Here is a 25,500-nt window from a genome sequence, read left to right on the forward strand (position 1 = left end):
AGTCATGAGCGATTATTAAAACCATGGTGCTCGCGGTGGCCTCTGATTTATGAAAATATGTTAAAAGTTATACTGTATGTAATTTCACGGCGTGTTAATTTTGAATGAATTTCTTGGTTCTAATTTGTGCAAATATGCATGTCTATTCACAAGACAATGCAAACTTGTTTATATCATGACGACCCGAGAAGATATACATGTACAAGTTTAGGGGACCCTGCCTTTTGGGGGAGGGGTTGAAAAACTGCCGTTATATTATTCAATTTTTAAGAATTGGCGTGCATTTTCATATAAATTAGCATTGTCAGGTTCTAATAAAACTAATGCGGGTGCTGAATCATAGCTAAATTCATATTTCACTTCAATATTGGCGTTTTAGGGGCATAATTTTATAGATTCTGTATACCATACAAGCGTCTAAATAACTCATTTTACACAAAATTCGTATTACATAGAAGCTTTTTTAATTTACGACGATAAAACCAACTTTCTGGATAAGCTGCTGTATATTTTTGGGGCAGTTTGGACGGTCCGATACACTATAATCGGGTCGCTGTTTGATGTTCTACGAAATTTCAGAGGAAATCTGGGCTAATTTTGTATGCGCCATTGACAGCAAAATAAGAGAGGTGCCGGCCACAAAGGCTCATTGTTGGTGATTTCTAATCTACACACATCGATAGAACGCCAAAAAACTCCACTTTATGACTTAAAACACATCATAACAATTTTCCTTCAGGTTGCACAACACTATTAATTTTTACTATATATTCTTACCAAAATTACGCAACTTTAGATACGGGTAGCAAGTTTATATCAAACTTCTGGGAAAATTCCTCTTTACAACTTTTAAAACAATTGTTCCTAACCAATTTAGTAGCAGAAAACACACAGCCATCCACAAAGGCACGAGAGTTTGTTTACATCAAAGTTACACATGTGCTTGAAAATCATGTCCGAGCCCTTTCACCCCCCTGCCTAAACAACTGGCATCAAAAATTCAAGTGACCTCGTATTTTTACATAGGTGGGAAAATCAGGCATTTTACATGTTGTTTTTTATCTCATAAAAAAGTACAGTCCCTGTCGCTGACGGAAAACTCCTAAAAACGAAGGGGAATTCGGGAATTATTTTCACTCAGCCATGTTTTGACGTGAACCTTCGAAAAAATAGTGTTGTGATACCTGCAAGTAATCTATTATTTTACACTCGCAAAAATAAAATCTGAAAACACAAAAACATTTATTGTGGAACACATGTGGAAAGTTTTACTGAATTCTGTAGCTATATCAAAAAGTCATGAGCGATTATTAAAACCATGGTGCTCGCGGTGGCCTCTGATTTATGAAAATATGTTAAAAGTTATACTGTATGTAATTTCACGGCGTGTTAATTTTGAATGAATTTCTTGGTTCTAATTTGTGCAAATATGCATGTCTATTCACAAGACAATGCAAACTTGTTTATATCATGACGACCCGAGAAGATATACATGTACAAGTTTAGGGGACCCTGCCTTTTGGGGGAGGGGTTGAAAAACTGCCGTTATATTATTCAATTTTTAAGAATTGGCGTGCATTTTCATATAAATTAGCATTGTCAGGTTCTAATAAAACTAATGCGGGTGCTGAATCATAGCTAAATTCATATTTCACTTCAATATTGGCGTTTTAGGGGCATAATTTTATAGATTCTGTATACCATACAAGCGTCTAAATAACTCATTTTACACAAAATTCGTATTACATAGAAGCTTTTTTAATTTACGACGATAAAACCAACTTTCTGGATAAGCTGCTGTATATTTTTGGGGCAGTTTGGACGGTCCGATACACTATAATCGGGTCGCTGTTTGATGTTCTACGAAATTTCAGAGGAAATCTGGGCTAATTTTGTATGCGCCATTGACAGCAAAATAAGAGAGGTGCCGGCCACAAAGGCTCATTGTTGGTGATTTCTAATCTACACACATCGATAGAACGCCAAAAAACTCCACTTTATGACTTAAAACACATCATAACAATTTTCCTTCATGAAGGTTGCACAACACTATTAATTTTTACTATATATTCTTACCAAAATTACGCAACTTTAGATACGGGTAGCAAGTTTATATCAAACTTCTGGGAAAATTCCTCTTTACAACTTTTAAAACAATTGTTCCTAACCAATTTAGTAGCAGAAAACACACAGCCATCCACAAAGGCACGAGAGTTTGTTTACATCAAAGTTACACATGTGCTTGAAAATCATGTCCGAGCCCTTTCACCCCCCTGCCTAAACAACTGGCATCAAAAATTCAAGTGACCTCGTATTTTTACATAGGTGGGAAAATCAGGCATTTTACATGTTGTTTTTTATCTCATAAAAAAGTACAGTCCCTGTCGCTGACGGAAAACTCCTAAAAACGAAGGGGAATTCGGGAATTATTTTCACTCAGCCATGTTTTGACGTGAACCTTCGAAAAAATAGTGTTGTGATACCTGCAAGTAATCTATTATTTTACACTCGCAAAAATAAAATCTGAAAACACAAAAACATTTATTGTGGAACACATGTGGAAAGTTTTACTGAATTCTGTAGCTATATCAAAAAGTCATGAGCGATTATTAAAACCATGGTGCTCGCGGTGGCCTCTGATTTATGAAAATATGTTAAAAGTTATACTGTATGTAATTTCACGGCGTGTTAATTTTGAATGAATTTCTTGGTTCTAATTTGTGCAAATATGCATGTCTATTCACAAGACAATGCAAACTTGTTTATATCATGACGACCCGAGAAGATATACATGTACAAGTTTAGGGGACCCTGCCTTTTGGGGGAGGGATTGAAAAACTGCCGTTATATTATTCAATTTTTAAGAATTGGCGTGCATTTTCATATAAATTAGCATTGTCAGGTTCTAATAAAACTAATGCGGGTGCTGAATCATAGCTAAATTCATATTTCACTTCAATATTGGCGTTTTAGGGGCATAATTTTATAGATTCTGTATACCATACAAGCGTCTAAATAACTCATTTTACACAAAATTCGTATTACATAGAAGCTTTTTTAATTTACGACGATAAAACCAACTTTCTGGATAAGCTGCTGTATATTTTTGGGGCAGTTTGGACGGTCCGATACACTATAATCGGGTCGCTGTTTGATGTTCTACGAAATTTCAGAGGAAATCTGGGCTAATTTTGTATGCGCCATTGACAGCAAAATAAGAGAGGTGCCGGCCACAAAGGCTCATTGTTGGTGATTTCTAATCTACACACATCGATAGAACGCCAAAAAACTCCACTTTATGACTTAAAACACATCATAACAATTTTCCTTCAGGTTGCACAACACTATTAATTTTTACTATATATTCTTACCAAAATTACGCAACTTTAGATACGGGTAGCAAGTTTATATCAAACTTCTGGGAAAATTCCTCTTTACAACTTTTAAAACAATTGTTCCTAACCAATTTAGTAGCAGAAAACACACAGCCATCCACAAAGGCACGAGAGTTTGTTTACATCAAAGTTACACATGTGCTTGAAAATCATGTCCGAGCCCTTTCACCCCCCTGCCTAAACAACTGGCATCAAAAATTCAAGTGACCTCGTATTTTTACATAGGTGGGAAAATCAGGCATTTTACATGTTGTTTTTTATCTCATAAAAAAGTACAGTCCCTGTCGCTGACGGAAAACTCCTAAAAACGAAGGGGAATTCGGGAATTATTTTCACTCAGCCATGTTTTGACGTGAACCTTCGAAAAAATAGTGTTGTGATACCTGCAAGTAATCTATTATTTTACACTCGCAAAAATAAAATCTGAAAACACAAAAACATTTATTGTGGAACACATGTGGAAAGTTTTACTGAATTCTGTAGCTATATCAAAAAGTCATGAGCGATTATTAAAACCATGGTGCTCGCGGTGGCCTCTGATTTATGAAAATATGTTAAAAGTTATACTGTATGTAATTTCACGGCGTGTTAATTTTGAATGAATTTCTTGGTTCTAATTTGTGCAAATATGCATGTCTATTCACAAGACAATGCAAACTTGTTTATATCATGACGACCCGAGAAGATATACATGTACAAGTTTAGGGGACCCTGCCTTTTGGGGGAGGGGTTGAAAAACTGCCGTTATATTATTCAATTTTTAAGAATTGGCGTGCATTTTCATATAAATTAGCATTGTCAGGTTCTAATAAAACTAATGCGGGTGCTGAATCATAGCTAAATTCATATTTCACTTCAATATTGGCGTTTTAGGGGCATAATTTTATAGATTCTGTATACCATACAAGCGTCTAAATAACTCATTTTACACAAAATTCGTATTACATAGAAGCTTTTTTAATTTACGACGATAAAACCAACTTTCTGGATAAGCTGCTGTATATTTTTGGGGCAGTTTGGACGGTCCGATACACTATAATCGGGTCGCTGTTTGATGTTCTACGAAATTTCAGAGGAAATCTGGGCTAATTTTGTATGCGCCATTGACAGCAAAATAAGAGAGGTGCCGGCCACAAAGGCTCATTGTTGGTGATTTCTAATCTACACACATCGATAGAACGCCAAAAAACTCCACTTTATGACTTAAAACACATCATAACAATTTTCCTTCAAGTAATCTATTATTTTACACTCGCAAAAATAAAATCTGAAAACACAAAAACATTTATTGTGGAACACATGTGGAAAGTTTTACTGAATTCTGTAGCTATATCAAAAAGTCATGAGCGATTATTAAAACCATGGTGCTCGCGGTGGCCTCTGATTTATGAAAATATGTTAAAAGTTATACTGTATGTAATTTCACGGCGTGTTAATTTTGAATGAATTTCTTGGTTCTAATTTGTGCAAATATGCATGTCTATTCACAAGACAATGCAAACTTGTTTATATCATGACGACCCGAGAAGATATACATGTACAAGTTTAGGGGACCCTGCCTTTTGGGGGAGGGGTTGAAAAACTGCCGTTATATTATTCAATTTTTAAGAATTGGCGTGCATTTTCATATAAATTAGCATTGTCAGGTTCTAATAAAACTAATGCGGGTGCTGAATCATAGCTAAATTCATATTTCACTTCAATATTGGCGTTTTAGGGGCATAATTTTATAGATTCTGTATACCATACAAGCGTCTAAATAACTCATTTTACACAAAATTCGTATTACATAGAAGCTTTTTTAATTTACGACGATAAAACCAACTTTCTGGATAAGCTGCTGTATATTTTTGGGGCAGTTTGGACGGTCCGATACACTATAATCGGGTCGCTGTTTGATGTTCTACGAAATTTCAGAGGAAATCTGGGCTAATTTTGTATGCGCCATTGACAGCAAAATAAGAGAGGTGCCGGCCACAAAGGCTCATTGTTGGTGATTTCTAATCTACACACATCGATAGAACGCCAAAAAACTCCACTTTATGACTTAAAACACATCATAACAATTTTCCTTCAAGTAATCTATTATTTTACACTCGCAAAAATAAAATCTGAAAACACAAAAACATTTATTGTGGAACACATGTGGAAAGTTTTACTGAATTCTGTAGCTATATCAAAAAGTCATGAGCGATTATTAAAACCATGGTGCTCGCGGTGGCCTCTGATTTATGAAAATATGTTAAAAGTTATACTGTATGTAATTTCACGGCGTGTTAATTTTGAATGAATTTCTTGGTTCTAATTTGTGCAAATATGCATGTCTATTCACAAGACAATGCAAACTTGTTTATATCATGACGACCCGAGAAGATATACATGTACAAGTTTAGGGGACCCTGCCTTTTGGGGGAGGGGTTGAAAAACTGCCGTTATATTATTCAATTTTTAAGAATTGGCGTGCATTTTCATATAAATTAGCATTGTCAGGTTCTAATAAAACTAATGCGGGTGCTGAATCATAGCTAAATTCATATTTCACTTCAATATTGGCGTTTTAGGGGCATAATTTTATAGATTCTGTATACCATACAAGCGTCTAAATAACTCATTTTACACAAAATTCGTATTACATAGAAGCTTTTTTAATTTACGACGATAAAACCAACTTTCTGGATAAGCTGCTGTATATTTTTGGGGCAGTTTGGACGGTCCGATACACTATAATCGGGTCGCTGTTTGATGTTCTACGAAATTTCAGAGGAAATCTGGGCTAATTTTGTATGCGCCATTGACAGCAAAATAAGAGAGGTGCCGGCCACAAAGGCTCATTGTTGGTGATTTCTAATCTACACACATCGATAGAACGCCAAAAAACTCCACTTTATGACTTAAAACACATCATAACAATTTTCCTTCAGGTTGCACAACACTATTAATTTTTACTATATATTCTTACCAAAATTACGCAACTTTAGATACGGGTAGCAAGTTTATATCAAACTTCTGGGAAAATTCCTCTTTACAACTTTTAAAACAATTGTTCCTAACCAATTTAGTAGCAGAAAACACACAGCCATCCACAAAGGCACGAGAGTTTGTTTACATCAAAGTTACACATGTGCTTGAAAATCATGTCCGAGCCCTTTCACCCCCCTGCCTAAACAACTGGCATCAAAAATTCAAGTGACCTCGTATTTTTACATAGGTGGGAAAATCAGGCATTTTACATGTTGTTTTTTATCTCATAAAAAAGTACAGTCCCTGTCGCTGACGGAAAACTCCTAAAAACGAAGGGGAATTCGGGAATTATTTTCACTCAGCCATGTTTTGACGTGAACCTTCGAAAAAATAGTGTTGTGATACCTGCAAGTAATCTATTATTTTACACTCGCAAAAATAAAATCTGAAAACACAAAAACATTTATTGTGGAACACATGTGGAAAGTTTTACTGAATTCTGTAGCTATATCAAAAAGTCATGAGCGATTATTAAAACCATGGTGCTCGCGGTGGCCTCTGATTTATGAAAATATGTTAAAAGTTATACTGTATGTAATTTCACGGCGTGTTAATTTTGAATGAATTTCTTGGTTCTAATTTGTGCAAATATGCATGTCTATTCACAAGACAATGCAAACTTGTTTATATCATGACGACCCGAGAAGATATACATGTACAAGTTTAGGGGACCCTGCCTTTTGGGGGAGGGGTTGAAAAACTGCCGTTATATTATTGTTTAAAAATAGTGTTGTGATACCTTTATATACCGACGATGTGAAGACGTCACCGACCCAAGCCAATTAGAGCGACTTGAGAAGCAACTAAACACCGACAACCCTGTTCTCCTGACTATAAGGTTTTCAATTTTTTGTGGCGACACAGAAACAAAATTGAAATATCTTAGTAAATTAGAGAGCTTTGTTGGTCCACCTAGGCAGATGCATCCATTGTGTCCTCGAGTCATAAGAGTCAAGATCGACCCTTATGATCACGACACAGAAATGCTCCTTTGGTGGGACACCGAGAGGGATGTCCCGTGGTGGATGAGCGAGAAATGGTTTTGGGTGTTTACAGCCCTGTTTTTAGGAGCTCCTTATAAATTCTTCTTCGACGTGAAAACCCAGAGAGTTACAATAGATATCAAAAAAGTCATTTATTGTTAAGAGTATGTCTACGAGAAAACCATGCAAATATGGAAAAAAGCTGTGGCAGCAAGTCTCAAGAATGAATAGAACGATGAAGTCCTAAAGGTGTAAATGTTGGCAGGATGCCAAGAAATGATAATTATACATTTTTGTCGTTTTTCCAGAAAGAATTTCTCAGAAAGAGGCGCATTATTTTTTAAAATTTTGAGTTAATGAGAAATATCTGATGTATTGTTACAATATATAAAATCCAAGGACTAAAAAGTAATAAATTAACAAAAATATCCCATGTGACAATGTAAAGCTAACGCTAAACTACAGATTCTGGAGAGTTTTAAAAGTAGAAAAATGTCCAACTTTAAGACAATATATTTGCAATATTATTGAGAGTCCAAAGACATATTTTTGATATATTGTAAAGATGAATGTCGTCCTTTTATAACTAGAAACAGATTTAGTGAATTTAAAGAGCCTATTTCTGACTTTTAAGCATTTAAATAATGTATATTTTTACAATTTTACAAAAAGTTGGAAACATGCCAGATTCGTGACCTAATCTACACTTAACAGAAAAAAATATTTGAAAATTCTCACAAAATGATTTACACAAGTGTATCTTGTTAGTGTTAACTCTAAATGCCTTTTTGAATTTTTATTTAAACTAAACTCAGAGTTCTTAACAATAATTTTGTGAATTATGCAAAATTTTATTCTTAAAAGGGTCAAAATGCTATTTTTAGTAACATTGCTGCAGAACCAAGTGTAGACTAACCACATCAAAAATTTTTGTGGCAAATTATTTCATATAGATGCACACTGTTACACACAAAATATGAAGTTGATCAGAGAACCTTGCTCCCACCACCTTTTGCATGGTTTTCTCGTAGACATACTCTTAATAAATGCAGATAACTGAATTTTGCATTTTTTTTTTGTATTTTTGTATTAAATAGTGGATTACTGGAACACATTTTTTTTGGCAATAAAATGTATAACCATATCCTCTTTCAATTTTCACTCTAACCTTTGTTTTCATTGATGTAAGATCTGAATGATGTTTGCTGATTTTATATATAATGTCAAAATCTCCATTTGGAAGAAATAAAGTATTAATGGAAAAAAAAACCCAAGACTGAATACTAATTTGTACACATATATTATTATATTTAATAATAAAATAAAGTTTTATATTATATGCAAGCACTGCATTTTCTGTCCGTTTCGCATTTTGATAAGTACTAATTTGGATTATTTTGATGGAAGTTTTGCAATTCAAAATTGCTTACAAAACGACAACTCACTGGATGGAACTAAAATACAGAAAGAGACGAATAATCCGATTACAAACACTTTAAATCTTACCGTTTTTTTTAAAAATTACTTTCTAACCATTTCTTCCTTCTATGGTATGTTGCGTTTAGCCTGAACACATGTAATACTCTTTTGATTATAATATGTAATACTCTTTTGATTATAATACGGAAGTTGGACTGTTTTATGTCGCTAACATTTTCTTGGCAGATTGTTAACCCAAACAGGAAATTTATTTACCATGGAATTAAAGTTCATGTAAAAAGATACATTGTTCTAAACATCACACAAAGACGATGGAACCAGCAGATGTTTGCGGAAGGGTGGAGAATTTTAAAAATATTAAGAAGTCTGACGTCAGCCCGTGGCGTTCGTGTTCTCACTGCAGCTGAAGTTTCCATCGACTACCAAAGCGTCCACGTGTAGTCAATCTTGGGAGTATAAACTAGAACTGTCCTTATGGGACTAATACCCCCGCTAGGCTAATATCAAATGGGACAAATAATTGAATTGAATAATAATTAAGGTTTGGAACACATACAAAAAAAAAATTCTAGAATTGTAAAAAAAAAAAAAAATAGTTAACAAAGAAAAATTAAAATCAAAATTGTCAGAATTTCACTGTAAATACATATCTATAACAGTAATACATTTACAAATGTATGTATTTGATGATATATTTTTTTAATTTAATTGATTTAAAGAAAAACCAACAAAATGACAATAACCCCTCCCTTTGCAGTGAATAGAAATACCGGTAGCCAAGCAATGCTCTTCTGTTGATAAAACTTTCAATATCTTTCTAATAAGAGTCTTGACAGATGCAATTAGTTGTTTCAAATTTTTCTCACTTTCTCCTATGGCACAATGGAACTTCATATCAGAAAATTGATCCCATAGGACTATGATTTTCTTTGATGAGCTTGTTAAATTTAATAAACTCCCAAAACATTACCATAATTACCATACTATGTAAAAATATGTAAAAAAGAAAATTTAATATTACAAACAATTTTAAAATTGCCAAAACACTACAATCATATCAGTAATTTTGAATTTCATTTAAATTAATGCCCAATAGGGTCACTTCATCAAATTACTTGACAAATAAATTTAAACAACCTCTAAAAATAGTTTAACTTCTTTATTAATAACTAGAACTGTCCTAATGGGACTAATACCCCCGCTAGGCTAATTTCAAATGGGACAAATAATTGAATTGAATAATAATTAAGGTTTGGAACACATATAAAAAAAAAATTTAGAAATGTAAAAAAAAATAAAAATAGTTAACAAAGAAAAATTAAAATCAAAATTGTCAGAATTTCACTGTATACATAGAAATATACATATCTATAACAGTAATACATTTACAAATGTATGTATTTGATGATATAATTTTTTAATTTAATTGATTTAAAGAAAAACCAACAAAATGACAATAACCCCTCCCTTTGCAGTGAATAGAAATACCGGTAGCCAAGCAATGCTCTTCTGTTGATAAAACTTTCAATATCTTTCTAATAAGAGTCTTGACAGATGCAATTAGTTGTTTCAAATTTTCCTCACTTTCTCCTATGGCACAATTGAACTCCATATCAGAAAATTGATCCCATAGGACTATGATTTTCTTTGATGAGCTTGTTAAATTTAATAAACTCCCAAAACATTACCATAATTACCATACTATGTAAAAATATGTAAAAAAGAAAATTTAATATTACAAACAATTTTAAAATTGCCAAAACACTACAATCATATCAGTAATTTTGAATTTCATTTAAATTAATGCCCAACAGGGTCACTTCATCAAATTACTTGACAAATAAATTTAAACAACCTCTAAAAATAGTTTAACTTCTTTATTAATAATTATATTATTTATTTCCTTATAATGATATACCTTTTGGTTTACATGAAACAGTTTTAAAATAGCCCCAAAACCATCACCCATTTTACAGATTATCAATTTCCCCTAAACACATGCTCCATCTGAACCATGGCTCAGATAATGGCTCCCTTGGGACAAATGAATTCAGCCACACTTGTCTTTGATGTTCTCATTAGCTCCTAAGAATTTATCATTGACAAACAAAAACTTTGCATTGTCAGTTGATAGAATACTTGTAAAAAATTATTTTTTTTTTTTTAATTAAGACATAAAGACAAAAAACTCCACCTGGATGTATTTATATAAATATATTTTAGAGTGTTTTCTATTAATTAATTAATAAAATCTGTAAGGATTACCTCCCTTACTTTTCAACATTAGTGTACAATATATAGAATAAGGAAAATGAAAACTGTCATAAAATCATTAAATCTTGTCTGATCTTAAAAAAAATTGCAGGTGCACATCTTCAGATGGTTTTCAACATATGTACAAATTTTCAAACTGTTCCATGCAGTAATAAAAAATTCTATAGGGGGGACAAAGTTGCGTCTACAGACAGACGGACAGACAGACAGACGGACAGACAGACAGACGGACAGACGGACAGGGTGAAACCAATATACCCCCCTAAACTTCGTTTGCGGGGGTATAAATACAGGCAACACATTTTAAAATTGTGAATATTTTATTTTATGATATTAAATTATTTCACGTTATAATATTAATGTAAATATTTGATTTCATGTTTTTAAATTAATGAACTTAATATTGCTTATTAATTCGTTTAAATGCAGTTTAAAAACTATAAGAAATGCGTATGATAATACGCAGTAATATGATTGGATTTCGTCAGAAAATATAGAGAAAATGTTCAATAGATGTACATGTAAACATACAGATATAACAAATAATTGCTCAGTTTCACACGGTAGCAAGACTTTTAGGCCCCAAGATGTTAAGGCCCTTCATTGATAAGACGCTTAGGCCCCAACATGTTTAGGCCCCAAGATGTTTAGGCTCCAGTCTACATTTTTCTAAGTTAATTATAATTTTCATTTTATTTTTTAAATGAATAATGGTTTAGGCACCAGCATACATTTGTATAAGTTAATTATAATTTACATTTTACTATTTAAAACTTCATTTATTTTAAAAATTATAAAGAAGTATAATGTGCATCTTATGCATAATTTATTATTTTTTAAATATCATATTATTTTGTCATATCCTATTATTTTCTGTATTTAATTTTCTAATTAGAGATCAAAGAAACGGTAAAGTCTTTCATTTACCTTGTGTATGACATGAATTAAAGTGTTAAAACAACACCCCCACCGTATCCTACTCCCTCTCTAGATAGGTGCTAATTAGGAGAAGAAAATGAAGAGATCTTCTAGTAATACAATGAGGGTTTCGCACCTCACTTTGGAAGTAAACAATGAAGAGACGGGTCTCCAAAAGAAGACAGGCAAAATACAAGTTAAGCTTCATTGGCAGAAAAATTACATAATTTTGGGAGATAGAAATATGATCACATAAATAATATTTCACTTGTATTTTGGGTAATAAGTAGGTGAATTCTTTTGGGATATAAAAGGGTTCTTAAAAATATTATGTATAAATCAGTTGCCATAAATAAGCTTACTGAACAATTTTATGACATTCAAGTGTTGTACAATTCCGAAAATAGAAAAAAAATACAATAATTTGTTTTCTTCTCTTGAAATATCAATAATGAAATACTTCCCCTTATATAACATTTGTTTGTTTCTTTGTGATGATAGTATGATTTGATCATGGTATTAACAGATTTTAAGCACGGACACATAACCATGCTGGATGATTCTATCATTGATAGTGTGTGCATGCAAGTTTATAGCATAATGTTTTTCGTGATTAAAGTTTTTCAAGAACTTGTATATAAAGTAAACAACGCCATGTTTGCGTAACGATTGTTAGTTTACTACAAATTAAAGTAAATTGCATTTATTTGCTCCAAAGTGCTTAAAAGCCATGTTCTTTCAACTATCAGTTATTATTATAAACAACAGGTGCCTAAACATCTTGGGGCCTAAACATGTTGGGGCCTAAACATCTTACCTGGGGCCTAACCGTCTTGGGGCCTAAACATGTTGGGGCCTAAACGTCTGCAATTCTTTCACACACCCGAACTATAAAGTCTAAACGCCATCTTTGGCATAAATGACCCGTCTTGTAGTATTGAATTCATCTACTAATATTAAAGTATAATTTGTATATACATATCACAGTTTTCTTTTTGTTGTTTTCACCGGCCTTCATCATCTACACCATCACACGGGCCACTATACAGAACATTTTCGTATGATGTAGATCCCTCTTCGTTGGTTGATATCATGGAAGAGTAAAAGAAAGACTCTGAAGGATTCACCACCTGTCGATGAAACAATAAATATTTTTCATTAAAATACAAAGTTGTATCAACATATTCAAATGATATCTATGAAATAATGCACTTAAAAAAGAGTCCACTACTAATATTCAAACATATCTTTACATATCAATTCATTTATATATTTCATAGATAAGGTTTATAACTATCCGATAAGACCTTTGAGATCCTAACCTGAAGTTCTTTCACTATTTGGATGATGGCTGACAATAAATATTCCCACTGGCGTGTTTCTACCACGACCGTTAGCTCTTCACCACTGGGACTAACATGAAGAAATGCAACCCGAGACAACTTGTTATGAACTGTCCACTTTTTTAAACGTGTCCACTTTAACGTCCTTGAGCATTTCTCTAAAATATAAATAATCCTAAATACTGTAAGACCTACAAAACCAATGTTCACGCATTGACAAGCACGTATCATATAAATAACCCCGAGGAGGGTGGGGGTGCATTTTGATTCTTAAATTTACTAAAGAAAAAATGAAAGTACAAGCCATTTGACCTTTGGGGAGTTTCACTCACATGCAACTTGCTTTGTGAAACATGAACACAAAGTTACAGTGGGGTGTCACATCACACGGCCATTGAAAGATGAAAATGCATAAAAGCATATAGATATACACGTCTCAAAATTTGTGTATGAAGATTCTCAATGAGACGTTTAATCGCCAAGACCTTTCTGCTTCATCATGTAATGAATTACTATTCAAATTGCAAAAAAGTGTTGTTTAATACAAATGTTTAACTACATTGGCAATTCTTTGTTATACGGCAAACATCTGCCATTCCAAAAAATAAATCGGTCGAAATTGTGAATACTCTGCAGGCACGTAGCATCAGGGAAGGGCAGGGGGACCCCCCCCCCCCCCAACACACACACACACTTTTATCTTTGATTTACATACAAAAAATTGAATCAACATGGAGTTGCCCCCCCCCCCCTTTATTGCACCGTGTAAAAAATAAAAAAAAATTAAATGAAAATAAGAAAATAAACAGTGAAATTGAAGTTAAAGATATATTGTAGTTGCCCCCCCCCCCCCCCCCCCCCCCCCAACGGATTAGGATTTTCAGAATTTTGTAAAATAACTTATTTTGTTGTCAAGAATTTTTTGGGGGGAAGAGTCTCCCCCCTCCCCCCCCCTTTCAAAAACGATGCTACGTGCCTGCTCTGCACTTTAGTTTTGACACTTATTTAGTTATGAAACTACGTGCAGGCTTTCTTATTTTGGAGATATAAAGACATTTACATTCAAACAGCCCAGTGGGTTGTAATTTTGACGCATAATGGACCCGGAATGCCCTCGCTTAGGTTATTAGGATGACATTCACATTTTGTGAAACCAGTTAATGTACTAAGATTGTTCTTGCAAGGATAAGACGCTGTTTAATCTCCCAACAACATGGACAATACCCACTGTAGCCACGACGGTAATTCTATGGTCAAATCAATGCAAACAAGAACTAAAAATCATTAAAAATTTTCAAAAAGTGCAATGAAAGATCTTCTGAACCAGATTATGCCCATCTAAATACCTTAGTAAATGTAATTTTTTGTAAGTGGCTGAAGTGTTAGGATGACTACATTTACCTGTGTGTAATATTACAGTGTTATGATGACTACATTTACCTGTGTGTAATATTACAGTGTTATGATGACTACATTTACCTGTGTGTAATATTACAGTGTTATGATGACTACATTTACCTGTGTGTAATATTACAGTGTTATGATGACTACACTTACCTGTGTGTAATATTACAGTATTTGGAAAACTTCACTTACCTGTGTGTAACATTACAGCGTTAGGATGACTACATTTACCTGTGTGTAATATTACAGCGTTAGGATGACTACACTTACCTGTGTGTAACATTACAGTGTTATGATGACTACACTTACCTGTGTGTAGTACAGTATTACAGTGTTAAGATGACTACACTTACCTGTGTGTAATATTACAGTGTTATGATGACTACATTTACCTGTGTGTAATATTACAGTGTTATGTTGACTACTCTTACTGTGTGTAATATTACAGTGTTATGATGACTACACTTACCTGTGTGTAATATTACAGTATTTGGACAACTTCACTTACCTGTGTGTAACATTACAGCGTTAGGATGACTACACTTACCTGTGTGTAACATTACAGTGTTATGATGACTACACTTACCTGTGTGTAGTACAGTATTACAGTGTTAAGACACTTACCTGTGTGTAATATTACAGTGTTATGATGACTACACTTACCTGTGTATAATATTACAATGTTATGTTGACTACTCTTACTGTGTGTAAGGATGACTACACTTACCCGTGTGTAACATTACAGTGTTAGGATGACAACACTTACCTGTGTAATACAGTATTACAGAGTTAAGATGACTACACTTACCTGTGTGTAATATTACAGTGTTAGGATGACTACACTTACCTGTGTGTAACATTAAAGTGTTAGGATGACTACACTTTCCTGTGTGTAATACAGTATTACAGTGTTAAGATGACTACACTTACCTGTGTAACATTAAAGTGTTATGATGACTACACTTATCTGTGTGTAATGTTACAGAGTTTGGATGAGTACACTTATCTGTGTGTAACATAACTGTGTTATAATGACTACACTTTATATCAGTGTATAATGTTACCGTGTTATGATGACTACACTTATCAGAGTATAATATTACAGTGTTATGATGACTACATTTACCTGTCTGTAATATTACAGTGTTTGGATGACTACACTTACCTGTGTGTAATATTATTCCCTCCATTGAGACTCGAACTGACCCAGGGTAGGAGTTCTGTATTAAAAACCAATTCATAGCATTGTTTTGTAAATTGTTGTATAATCTACAAAATGTTTCAAGAACTTGTATTTTGGCCATTACAATAACTTGCATGTTCCTTTTATGGAAAAAGTAGTTTATATGTATATTAAAAATATCTATGAGTTTTATAACACTGTTCTATGTGATTGGTTTGGTATTAAATAGGTATGTGCTAAATATGTATCTGTTCAAACGACATTTAACATTTTCTTTCTTATCAATCTTGCATGTACACCACATGACAGAAATATTTATAAAATAAACTTCTTCTCTGTGTGTTTTCTCATTACTTCCAGGCAGTACTTTAATTACATGCAAAAATGTTAATGACTAGGTTTGTTAGCAGAGTCATATAAAATCAAAGATTTAATATGCAGGGATTCAGTTTGTAAAGTGCATATATAACCAGGCTGGAACAACACCGTGTGGGTCTTTTACTTCAGACAATAAGATTTTTTTGGTCTGATCACACAAATAAATGTACATGTATGCATACCTGTAGTGTAGACTCAATTGGTTCTTGGTCAGTTATTATGCAGTTTTGAATCAGAACAGAAAAATATCCTTCTAAACTTTGTGCTAACAGGATGTAATCTTTTTCAAGTTTAAAGGCAGGATCTTCATATTCTGAAAATAAGACATATATGTAAATACATGTATGTACATATCTTTAAATTTCAGCTACATTAGCTTTTATGCAAAAAATAAAATCGGTGGAAAAGAGGGAGGGAGGTTAAGCAGATATCTTATGGATTTTTTTTTTACCTTCAAGTTTTTCTCTTTGTTCATTGGTAACGGATAGCAATCCTACAAAATTAAATTTTCATAAATATTATTAATTCCTGGATTTGTGAAATGATGAATTTTTTTATAAGCTAACAAGAGAAAAGCTGTCAATGTGACAGTAAACTGGGTTTTCTTTTGTGTGAACAGTATCCATAATGCATTTGTCTGAATTGATGAACACTACCTATCCAGAAAATAAGGGTACTCTATATACAACATTTTTGCCAAATAATAACTAAGTTCATTCGCCCGCCCGCCCACCATTTTCACCATTTTAATAACCGGATTTTTCTGTTGGAAAACCCGGTTAAGAATTCTTTTAGTATCAGTGAATACTGAATAGTATCTTTAAATTCCCTGTTATAATTTCAACTAACAAATTAATAATCACCTTTGATATAGTAAATAGTTCTTGTGTAATACAGGAAAACATGTAACTAGTGCATATTGCACACATAGATTCAAGGCCATTTTTCATTTATAAGCAATGTCTTTGACATAAAAGGGGTTTTGCGAAACCTAAAACTTATTTTAATCTTATATTTAGGCTTGGTACATACATGGACACATATACATGTACATAATATGAACAATAATTATATGACATACTGGGCTGAAATCTTGCTAACAACACAAGATTTGATTAAGAAATATGTACATGTAAATCATTGACTTACCCTTTTCTATGGCAGCTTTTGCCTCCAGATAGACAAGATGACAAGCTGCTGGGTCATCTTTTATCATATTGGCTTCTATTCTTCCATTGAAGCACCATTTTCTGAGAGATACTTCTTAAAGGAGGAAGAGGAATAAAATTAAATCAGGTTTCCATAGAATTAGGCATTTGAATTAATAATAATATTAAAATTTCAACTATAATTTAACACTTTACATATCATCCTATCTTTAAGTTTATGATTATGACAACTTTGAAAATGCCCTCATGCACAAAATAGTTTTAAAACCTACCTTTGGCTGAAGAGTGTGTAAAGGTATCAGGCTTTAACCTTCTGATTGTCTCTCCTCCACAAAACAATGAAAACCATTTGGAACTTGTCTTCTGGAGCCCTGAATTGTTTAGAATCTATTAAATGATTTTTATTCTAAGAACCCTATCCATATGTTAGAATTATGAATATTCTTGGGTTTGCTATTAACACAGTCCAAAGTGTTATATTTATGTATTTCATTCATAATGATATATGCAGATAATTACATGTATATACATGGGTGCATTACCATTATAGCCTAATGCTACTCGCCTGAGCAAATAAAAATTGTTTGTTTTAAAACAGGTTTGAAAAAATTTTGAATATATGATAAAAAGGTAAAAAGTAGAATCAGCGTTAATTACTTAATAAAAAGTCTAAAAGTTGTTATAAAATCATGCCATGTATGAATTATCTCCTTCACACAAGTTGTTTTGTATACCGGTACTTGTTTGATTATTTGCATGTAAGCATAAAGGTTTCGAAACAGTTCAAAATAGGTAACAGGTATTTAAATAATCCATTGGATTATGATTATCCTTAAAGATCAACTAAAGATCATGTTTTAATGTATGCACATGTATATGGGTATATGAAATGTTCAGGTATCCTCAAAAGAGGTAATTTTTTAAAGTTTTATAACAGCTAGTATAGAATGCCAGAACTATATACAATTACATGTAGTTGTTGCAGACTCAGATTTTTAAGGGTTCAGATTCATCATCCACGATTAAACTAATTATTAAGCAAATTGAACCTCTTTTTTTTAACAGAAAGTATTAGCAACCTTATTATATATATACCGGTATATTATGAATTAAAAATTCCAAATACTTATTACTATTGAAGCATTTGAACCCATCAAACATAAAATACACTGAGCATTATAAATCGGTGCCTAACTGAGGACAACACAAATTGTATTATTACACCACCCAGAGAATGACAAACACAGTACATGTATTTCAAACTAGTAAGTCAACAACCACATGAAACTGTGATTCAGATTAATAAAAATATAACATCATCAAGTTACTGATATACATGTATTTAATTATCATCTATGTAAAAAATAAAATATGTTAAATGAATAATCAGATGACCTGCTAGCCAGAGCTAGTAGGAATGCCATATACTTGACTCTACCACACATATAACATGAACCAGTATAAAAGTGAATAATATAAGTTGAATGTGTAACTTCACCAATAGTATAGTGAATGTTTAATAAGTTACCTAGACGATCACAAGCTTTGGCATAAATGTCAGTGACAGAAATCTGTTCATCGCCTACAACAGGTACCGTAACCTAAAATAGAAAATACAATACCTAGAAATACCTAGAAATTAGACACACTCTGCCAATGCATTTTAGAAAGCTTTTGCAGTTATTGATAACTCATTTGTACATGTATACAGGTATAATCACAGGGGCTTGTGTAGAAAAAAGTGGATACCTCGGAGGAAAATTTTTTTATTTTTCCTCCGAGGTACCAGGGACGTATATACTAACGTTAGTATATACGTCCCTGGAGGTACCCACTTTTTTAACGATTTTTTTTTTCTACACAAGCCCCTGTGGTATAACGTTACCTGATTCTCATTTCCATCAATCGTGACAACCGTAACTTTTACCAGTTTCTGTAATTCTACGTCTCTGTTCATCGTTCAAAACAAACATTGTTTCACAGGCATGATTGATGTTTGATTTCTAAAAGCAATAAAAATGACCATAAATTTGATAAAAATGCCTATCTTATAAACAAATCGGGACACCGAACCCGACAGCAATAACTATCCGGAAATAACTACCCGTTTTGATTCAATTTTTATTGACCCACTAAGAAGAGAAAATTCGGATATAAGAAATATTTTTCAGAATGCTGTCCGATTGTCTGTTAATTGTCTTCATCTCAATCTGCACGGCCCTTCTTGGAGAAGGTAAATTGATAGAGTTGATATAATGCCGCATTTTTAGTGTATTTTAAAAATGTAAACTATCCAAAGTAATATACAGTACTGTAGATTCTATAGTAACACGTAAGTACGTTTGAATATAGTTGAAGCCTGGATTATGATCATTATCGCGATGTCCTTCCTTTGTAAATTATTTAAACTTTGTTCTATATTTCCTAAGGATTAACATGGCTCCTAGTATATCGAACAGAAAAGTACAAGAAGTTAAAGGCAGAGGTTGAAAAACAAAGCAAAAAGTGTAAGTATGAAAAAAAAGACTTTTATGTTAACCTGCTTATTATCTTATGTGCATGAAGTTTAACATTAATTAGTCTGTAAATCATTAGGCTTTTGCAAATGTTTTATGCCGTTGTGATTAATAAAAGATTGAGTAGAGCAGAAATGGAGCAATAAGGCCAAAAAAAAAAATATTCATGTTTCCTGTCACCTGACCAAAAAAATTAGGGTAGGTAGGTAGGAAAAAAATTTTATTTTTAAAAAATATTTTATTTTTAAAAACTTCAAGAACGTGTGTTATAATGAGAAAAAAGTATGTTCACAGTGCACAGTATGTTAATGATGATTCAAAATAATCAAAGGTCTATGTATTATTATGCATGTAATGTATAGAAAACAACCTGCATGGAAAAAAATCGATTTTTTTTAAATTAAAAATAAAAACTAATATTATTTGCAAAATTTAATCTACATGTGTATGAATGTATTTATCCTTTTCTGGATAAATATTTATGTTTTGTTTAAGCTTAATGTCAATATCAAATTAGTGTCTGTACTTTCGTGTATTTGGGGTATTAGTCCATCCCTTTGACCCACTTACTATCGTACGTTATTATGTAGAGGATCTGTTTTATTTTCAAGATAATATAGACAGCAGTTTTATGATAATTTTAACATTTATTGCAGTTATTAACTAATAACAGGTTATTAACTAACTGTTATATCAGGATTCAAAGTAATAAACATCGTTTTTGTAATTTCCAATGCACAGTATGTTGTTGCATCACCCGTATTTATAAACCCTGAAAATAAGATAGTTGCAAGTTATACTATAACCACAAGGTTAATTTATGCAGTAAAAATGTCTGTATATTAGTTTACTATCATTATTTTGCCAGTGAGGTCAGTTTACACGATTGTGAATTTAGAAGACCGGGCACTTTCACTTCTTCTTTTTGAGGAAATTCTGGCGAAGTTACCGATCACCATCATGATCACAAAAAAAACTTTTAGGGTCGGAGGGTAAAAGATAGGGTCGGTCGGGCGACAGGAAACATGAATAATTTTTTTTTAGGCCTAATATACAAGTCTGGTCCATTATTAAATCTCCCTGTTAAGGTGCACACGATGCAATTTTCCATCAGATTTTCAATCGACTTGCTCAGATAAGTTGATTGGAGTCGATTGTTGAGGTGGTCACACGATATGATTTTACAATTGATTTTTGATTAATAAAACCTATTCAATATTTTTTGTACGGGAAAAGTCATTGTGACGTCACGATTTCACCAGAGAATTGATTGAAAATCAGACGCACTTCAGATTTTCAATCAACTTCAGACTTTGCTTTCGACTTAAGACTCAGTTGGTCACACGGTATGATTTAAGTCGAAAGCGAATCGGATGAGAAAATGTAATTGAAAAATCTGATGGAGAATTGTATCATCTGACTGCACCTTTACATTCAGCCACTGAGCTTGATATGTTTTAAAACAGGAGAGAAAGCCTTAATTGGGGTGTATTTTTGAGGGCAATATCATTAAAGGGGAGGAATTTGATGATTAAACTGGTTCAAATACCATTGCCAGATAGCTCAGTGGGTAGATCATCTCACTACAGATTTAGGTGGCCTGGGTTTGAATCCTGGTCTGGTCCATCATTCTTTCTCCCTTCCTGATGTTTTTGTATATAATATAAAAGTATTCATTGTGTAAAAATTGGGACAAAGTTCATGTTATCACATGAAATTATTCAATAAATCAGGGACATATAAATTTCCCTAAAATACGAGGATTGTCCCAAAATAATGTAGACAGGACACACAATTTATAATCTGTTCACTGCAATTTCATTAGACTTATATGTTTTCTTCAATGACCCTTTGGCAAACAATACTTAAAAGTTCAAATCTGTACTTTATTTATTTCTCGAGAAAATGAATAATTAGCAACAACAAGTTTGGTCAGGCGGCGCAATATGCGACGTCGAAAATTTCCAGTTTTATGTTGTTGCTAAACCCTCAACATCGTTTACGATAACATTAACGTTTTATTTCCGAAAATGTCTTAGAAAAAAATATTATCTTTGAACAGGTATCCTGAGTGCGCATTCAACATATATTTCTAGTTGGGTTTTTTTAAAATATTTGTTAGTACAAACGATCTGTCGGCTCCAAATTTGCCCTTTATTACCTGTTGTTTAACGTCCGTCTTGCCGAAATGTGTCGTTCAGCATTTTGACGTCCATTGATATCGTTCGGTGTTTCTTTTTCCCACTTATTGTCATCATACTTGTTCAAATATGTTTAATGTTGTTTAACTACTTATTCACAAAACGCATTTCTAATCGATTTTGTTAATTTCATTTACTTCCAAAGCCGCTTAGGATTTATTTCATGGTCTTTACAAAATTCTATCAGTTACTGCTGCGCCGCCTTAAATGCTGACATTGTCATTTTTTTACGAGTTAACTTTTTAACTTGTCACAAAACGCGCTATAAAATATTAATAAGTTTTGTTATAGCCAAAACATTTTCTGAGTAAATAATATAATTATTATCAAATATAAAAGTATGTTTTATTTGAATTTTTTCATTCGAAAAGCTTTTTTCCTCGCAATTTTCATTTCATTATGTTGATTTGAACTTTTTGTTTTTGACATTGCGCCGCATGTCGAATTTCTGATCTAACATGCTTTCATTTCACTAATTTTCTCTCAAACAATATTTAATTTTAAAACATTATTTGAATGCAAATTTCTTGAACCCTTTGTGGCACAAATTTAATCTTCCTTTGTCTTCGATTAACTGAATAACGCCACTTGTCTACGCTATTTTGGGACAACCCTCGTATATACGTGTATTATAATATGATTATATATATAAAATTAAATTTGTAAGTTAATTAAGATAAATGTGAATATTGATTTTTTTAACAAATACTTTAATATAATTCATTTCAGTGGAAAAGAAAAAAGAAGGGGGAGAATCATCAGACAGAAGTCAGAAGAAAAAACTAGGTATGCAATTTGTACTGTAGAAGCTGGATGACTCTAAAAACCGGGTCCATCATTTAATATACAATGTACTTCTTAAGAGTGCAAAGAAGAAACTTAAGTCAGAACAAAAAATTGTATTTGAAACGTGATTGCAAATTATTACTGCACCATATCTTTGTTTTCTTTAACATTCTAAAATATTTTAGAACGTCAGGAGGAGAGGTTGAAAAATCACAACAGGGATCTTTCCTTTGTAAGTCTCACTTAAAAGATAAAGTTGGTCATGTATCACACAACAGTGTCTAAATTGATGAAGTGAATTTGGAATTGGAAAATTGATTTGAAATACTGATGTACCAATATATTTTTTCAGGTAAAAATGAAGTCCATGTTTGCTATTGGATTTGCATTTACAGCTCTACTTAGTATGTTTAACTCAATGTAAGTACTTACTTACTTATTACCCTTTATGATGTTTTTTTATTTATTTGTCACTTTTACTTTGGTGTCTGAAATATGGTTTTGTTTTCAATTGATTCGGTTGGGTTTTACAATGTGTCATCATTCAAAACAATTATTTGATTTTCTTTCAAATTGATGGACATGGTCATAAAACAATGTTTAATTCAAGTTTGTTCTCATTTTATCATTCAACATGAAAAATTAATTGTTCTAGACTCTATTTAAAAATGTTCTGAGTACTTGAATGTTATTTACAGATTTGATGGCCGAGTGGTAGCCAAAATGCCCTTTGTTCCAATAAGTCTACTGCAAGGAATCTCCCATCGGAACTTAGGGGGAGATGATTACTCCGATTGCTCATTCATCTTCTTGTATATCCTGTGCACTATGTCAATCAGACAGGTGAGTGTGGTTATGATTGCATCTTTATGAAATGTAATCTTAAAAACTTATCCTTAAGAACTATTTAAAATTTGTATCCATAGCAGGTATATGTAATTTATTAGTATCTGAATTAAATATCAAATTTACTTATTAATAATTTGATTTTCTGCTAAGTTACATTTAATTATTAATACAATGATTGTTAAGTTACTTATTAATAAATTAATTTTCTGCTAATTTACTTTTGCGCACTGCATTTATAAATTGATTTTCTGCTATTAAGTTACTTTTATTTTATATGAATAAACTGATTTTCTGCTAATTCAAGTTACTGTGTTCCTTGCAGAATGTCCAGAAACTTCTTGGACTGGCACCATCCCGAGCAGCAAGTAAACAGGGAGGGGGTCTGTTTGCCACCCCTGGTCAGCTAAACACCAGATAAACTATCTTATCACTGGAAGATGGGCATTGAATTATAGTGCAATGAAATTTGTAATATGTGTATGATTTTGAACTCTCACAAATTCATCATCATAAATAAAGAAATATCAAAGATTTGAATATCTCTCTTTGTTTTTAAATTTCTTGTCTGTAAGTTAAAGTCTGTCCCAGGGAATAGTTATTCTATTGGCATCTAAAAATTATATTTACATTTTCAACTGTCTTTTTCTGTGATATTATTACGAATCAATTTTAAAGGCTATAGCCCAATATTAATTTCATAAAGGATGAGGGACACAAAATGGGTGTGTCTTATAGCATAACAGAAAAACGGTATTGGCCTCGCTGCGTAGTAATACTACATTTATAACGATTGGCTGTTCGTTTGCCCTTCAACGCGTTCGCCCTTGACGCTGTCCGCTCTAGTTTACGTTCGCCCTTGACGCCGTCCGCTCTAGTTTACGTTCGCCCTTGACGCCGTCCGCTCTAGTTTACGTTCACCCTTGACGCTGTCCGCTTTAGTTTACGTTCGCCCTTGACGCTGTCCGCTCTAGTTTACGTTCGCCCTTGACGCCGTCCGCTCTAGTTTACGTTCGCCCTTGACGCCGTCCACTCTAGTTTACGTTCGCCCTTGACGCCGTCCGCTCTAGTTTACGTTCACCCTTGACGCCGTTCGCCCTTGGTCCGTTTGCCTTATTTATATATAGGTTTTAATAATGTATTTATATAGTTTTGTATTCTGATCAATTTAAACATTATGAAGAGATTTATTAATGAAAACAATACCACCCTTTCCCTTTTTTATATAATAATCACCAATTGACTGACGGTGACATGATATCGATACAAAAACTTGTGAATTGATTTATTTAATTTTTTTAATGTTACTACATTAAATATTTTTCTGTTAATATTTTGTAATTATTGTAAATTTCACCTCATAATACAACAAAATTATAATTATGAAATCTCCGTATAACCATTTTAACAAGAGCTTGGACTTTGGGTAGTTGAGTCAAACGGCAAAGTGACGTAGGCCTGTCTGTTTCATTGTAGGCCACTCAATCATGGCTCTTTGAAATCAACAGGATTTGTCTGGCTTTTGACTACGCAATCGGTGTATATTTCGCTTGAAACCAGCATCATTTTTACATGTTTTTACAATTATACCAATTACGTTTTTTTTTTATGAAAGAAAACATAAAATACACGAATAATTAATA

At 32.8% G+C, this 25,500-nt stretch overlaps 2 protein-coding genes across 3 annotated transcripts; one reads left to right on the forward strand and one right to left on the reverse strand.

Moving 5' to 3' along the window:
- Window positions 1–12,929: 12,929 nt before the first annotated feature.
- LOC105345756 (uncharacterized) lies at window positions 12,930–19,586 on the reverse strand. Of its 2 annotated transcripts, none has more exons than XM_020074302.3 (9): window positions 19,394–19,586; window positions 19,037–19,109; window positions 17,781–17,879; window positions 17,489–17,599; window positions 16,791–16,832; window positions 16,522–16,652; window positions 15,944–15,998; window positions 13,354–13,532; window positions 12,930–13,161 (listed from the first exon to the last, which is right to left on the reverse strand). In XM_020074302.3, exons 1-9 carry the CDS (start codon window positions 19,463–19,465, stop codon window positions 13,036–13,038), a joined length of 888 nt encoding a protein of 295 aa, XP_019929861.3. In that variant the 5' UTR covers window positions 19,466–19,586; the 3' UTR covers window positions 12,930–13,035. The 2 variants fall into 2 exon arrangements, with proteins under 2 accessions (XP_019929861.3, XP_011452343.3); XM_011454041.4 differs by having other exon boundaries at window positions 17,489–17,602.
- On the forward strand, window positions 19,584–24,397 carry LOC105345758 (calcium load-activated calcium channel). Its single transcript, XM_034448220.2, has 7 exons — window positions 19,584–19,741; window positions 19,938–20,015; window positions 22,955–23,011; window positions 23,197–23,243; window positions 23,364–23,431; window positions 23,710–23,854; window positions 24,183–24,397. Exons 1-7 carry the CDS (start codon window positions 19,681–19,683, stop codon window positions 24,276–24,278), a joined length of 552 nt encoding a protein of 183 aa, XP_034304111.1. The 5' UTR covers window positions 19,584–19,680; the 3' UTR covers window positions 24,279–24,397.
- The last annotated feature ends 1,103 nt before the right edge of the window (window positions 24,398–25,500 follow it).

This window comes from Magallana gigas, chromosome 2, assembly GCF_963853765.1.
Source record: "Magallana gigas chromosome 2, xbMagGiga1.1, whole genome shotgun sequence".
Classification (NCBI taxonomy): Eukaryota; Metazoa; Mollusca; class Bivalvia; order Ostreida; family Ostreidae; genus Magallana; species Magallana gigas.

Bases quoted from the DNA above. Each gene is read 5' to 3' on its own strand.
- LOC105345756 (XM_011454041.4), bottom strand. From the start codon at position 19,465: ATGAACAGAGACGTAGAATTACAGAAACTGGTAAAAGTTACGGTTGTC. The intron at 17,603-17,780 runs GTAGGTTTTAAA...TCCTCCTTTAAG, and splicing joins TACACACTCTTCAGCCAAAG to AAGTATCTCTCAGAAAATGG. The intron at 13,533-15,943 runs GTAAGTGTAGTC...TTTATATTTTAG, and splicing joins GGGAATAATATTACACACAG to AGAAATGCTCAAGGACGTTA.
- LOC105345758 (XM_034448220.2), top strand. From the start codon at position 19,681: ATGCTGTCCGATTGTCTGTTAATTGTCTTCATCTCAATCTGCACGGCC. The intron at 20,016-22,954 runs GTAAGTATGAAA...AATTCATTTCAG, and splicing joins TGAAAAACAAAGCAAAAAGT to TGGAAAAGAAAAAAGAAGGG. The intron at 23,012-23,196 runs GTATGCAATTTG...AAAATATTTTAG, and splicing joins AAGTCAGAAGAAAAAACTAG to AACGTCAGGAGGAGAGGTTG.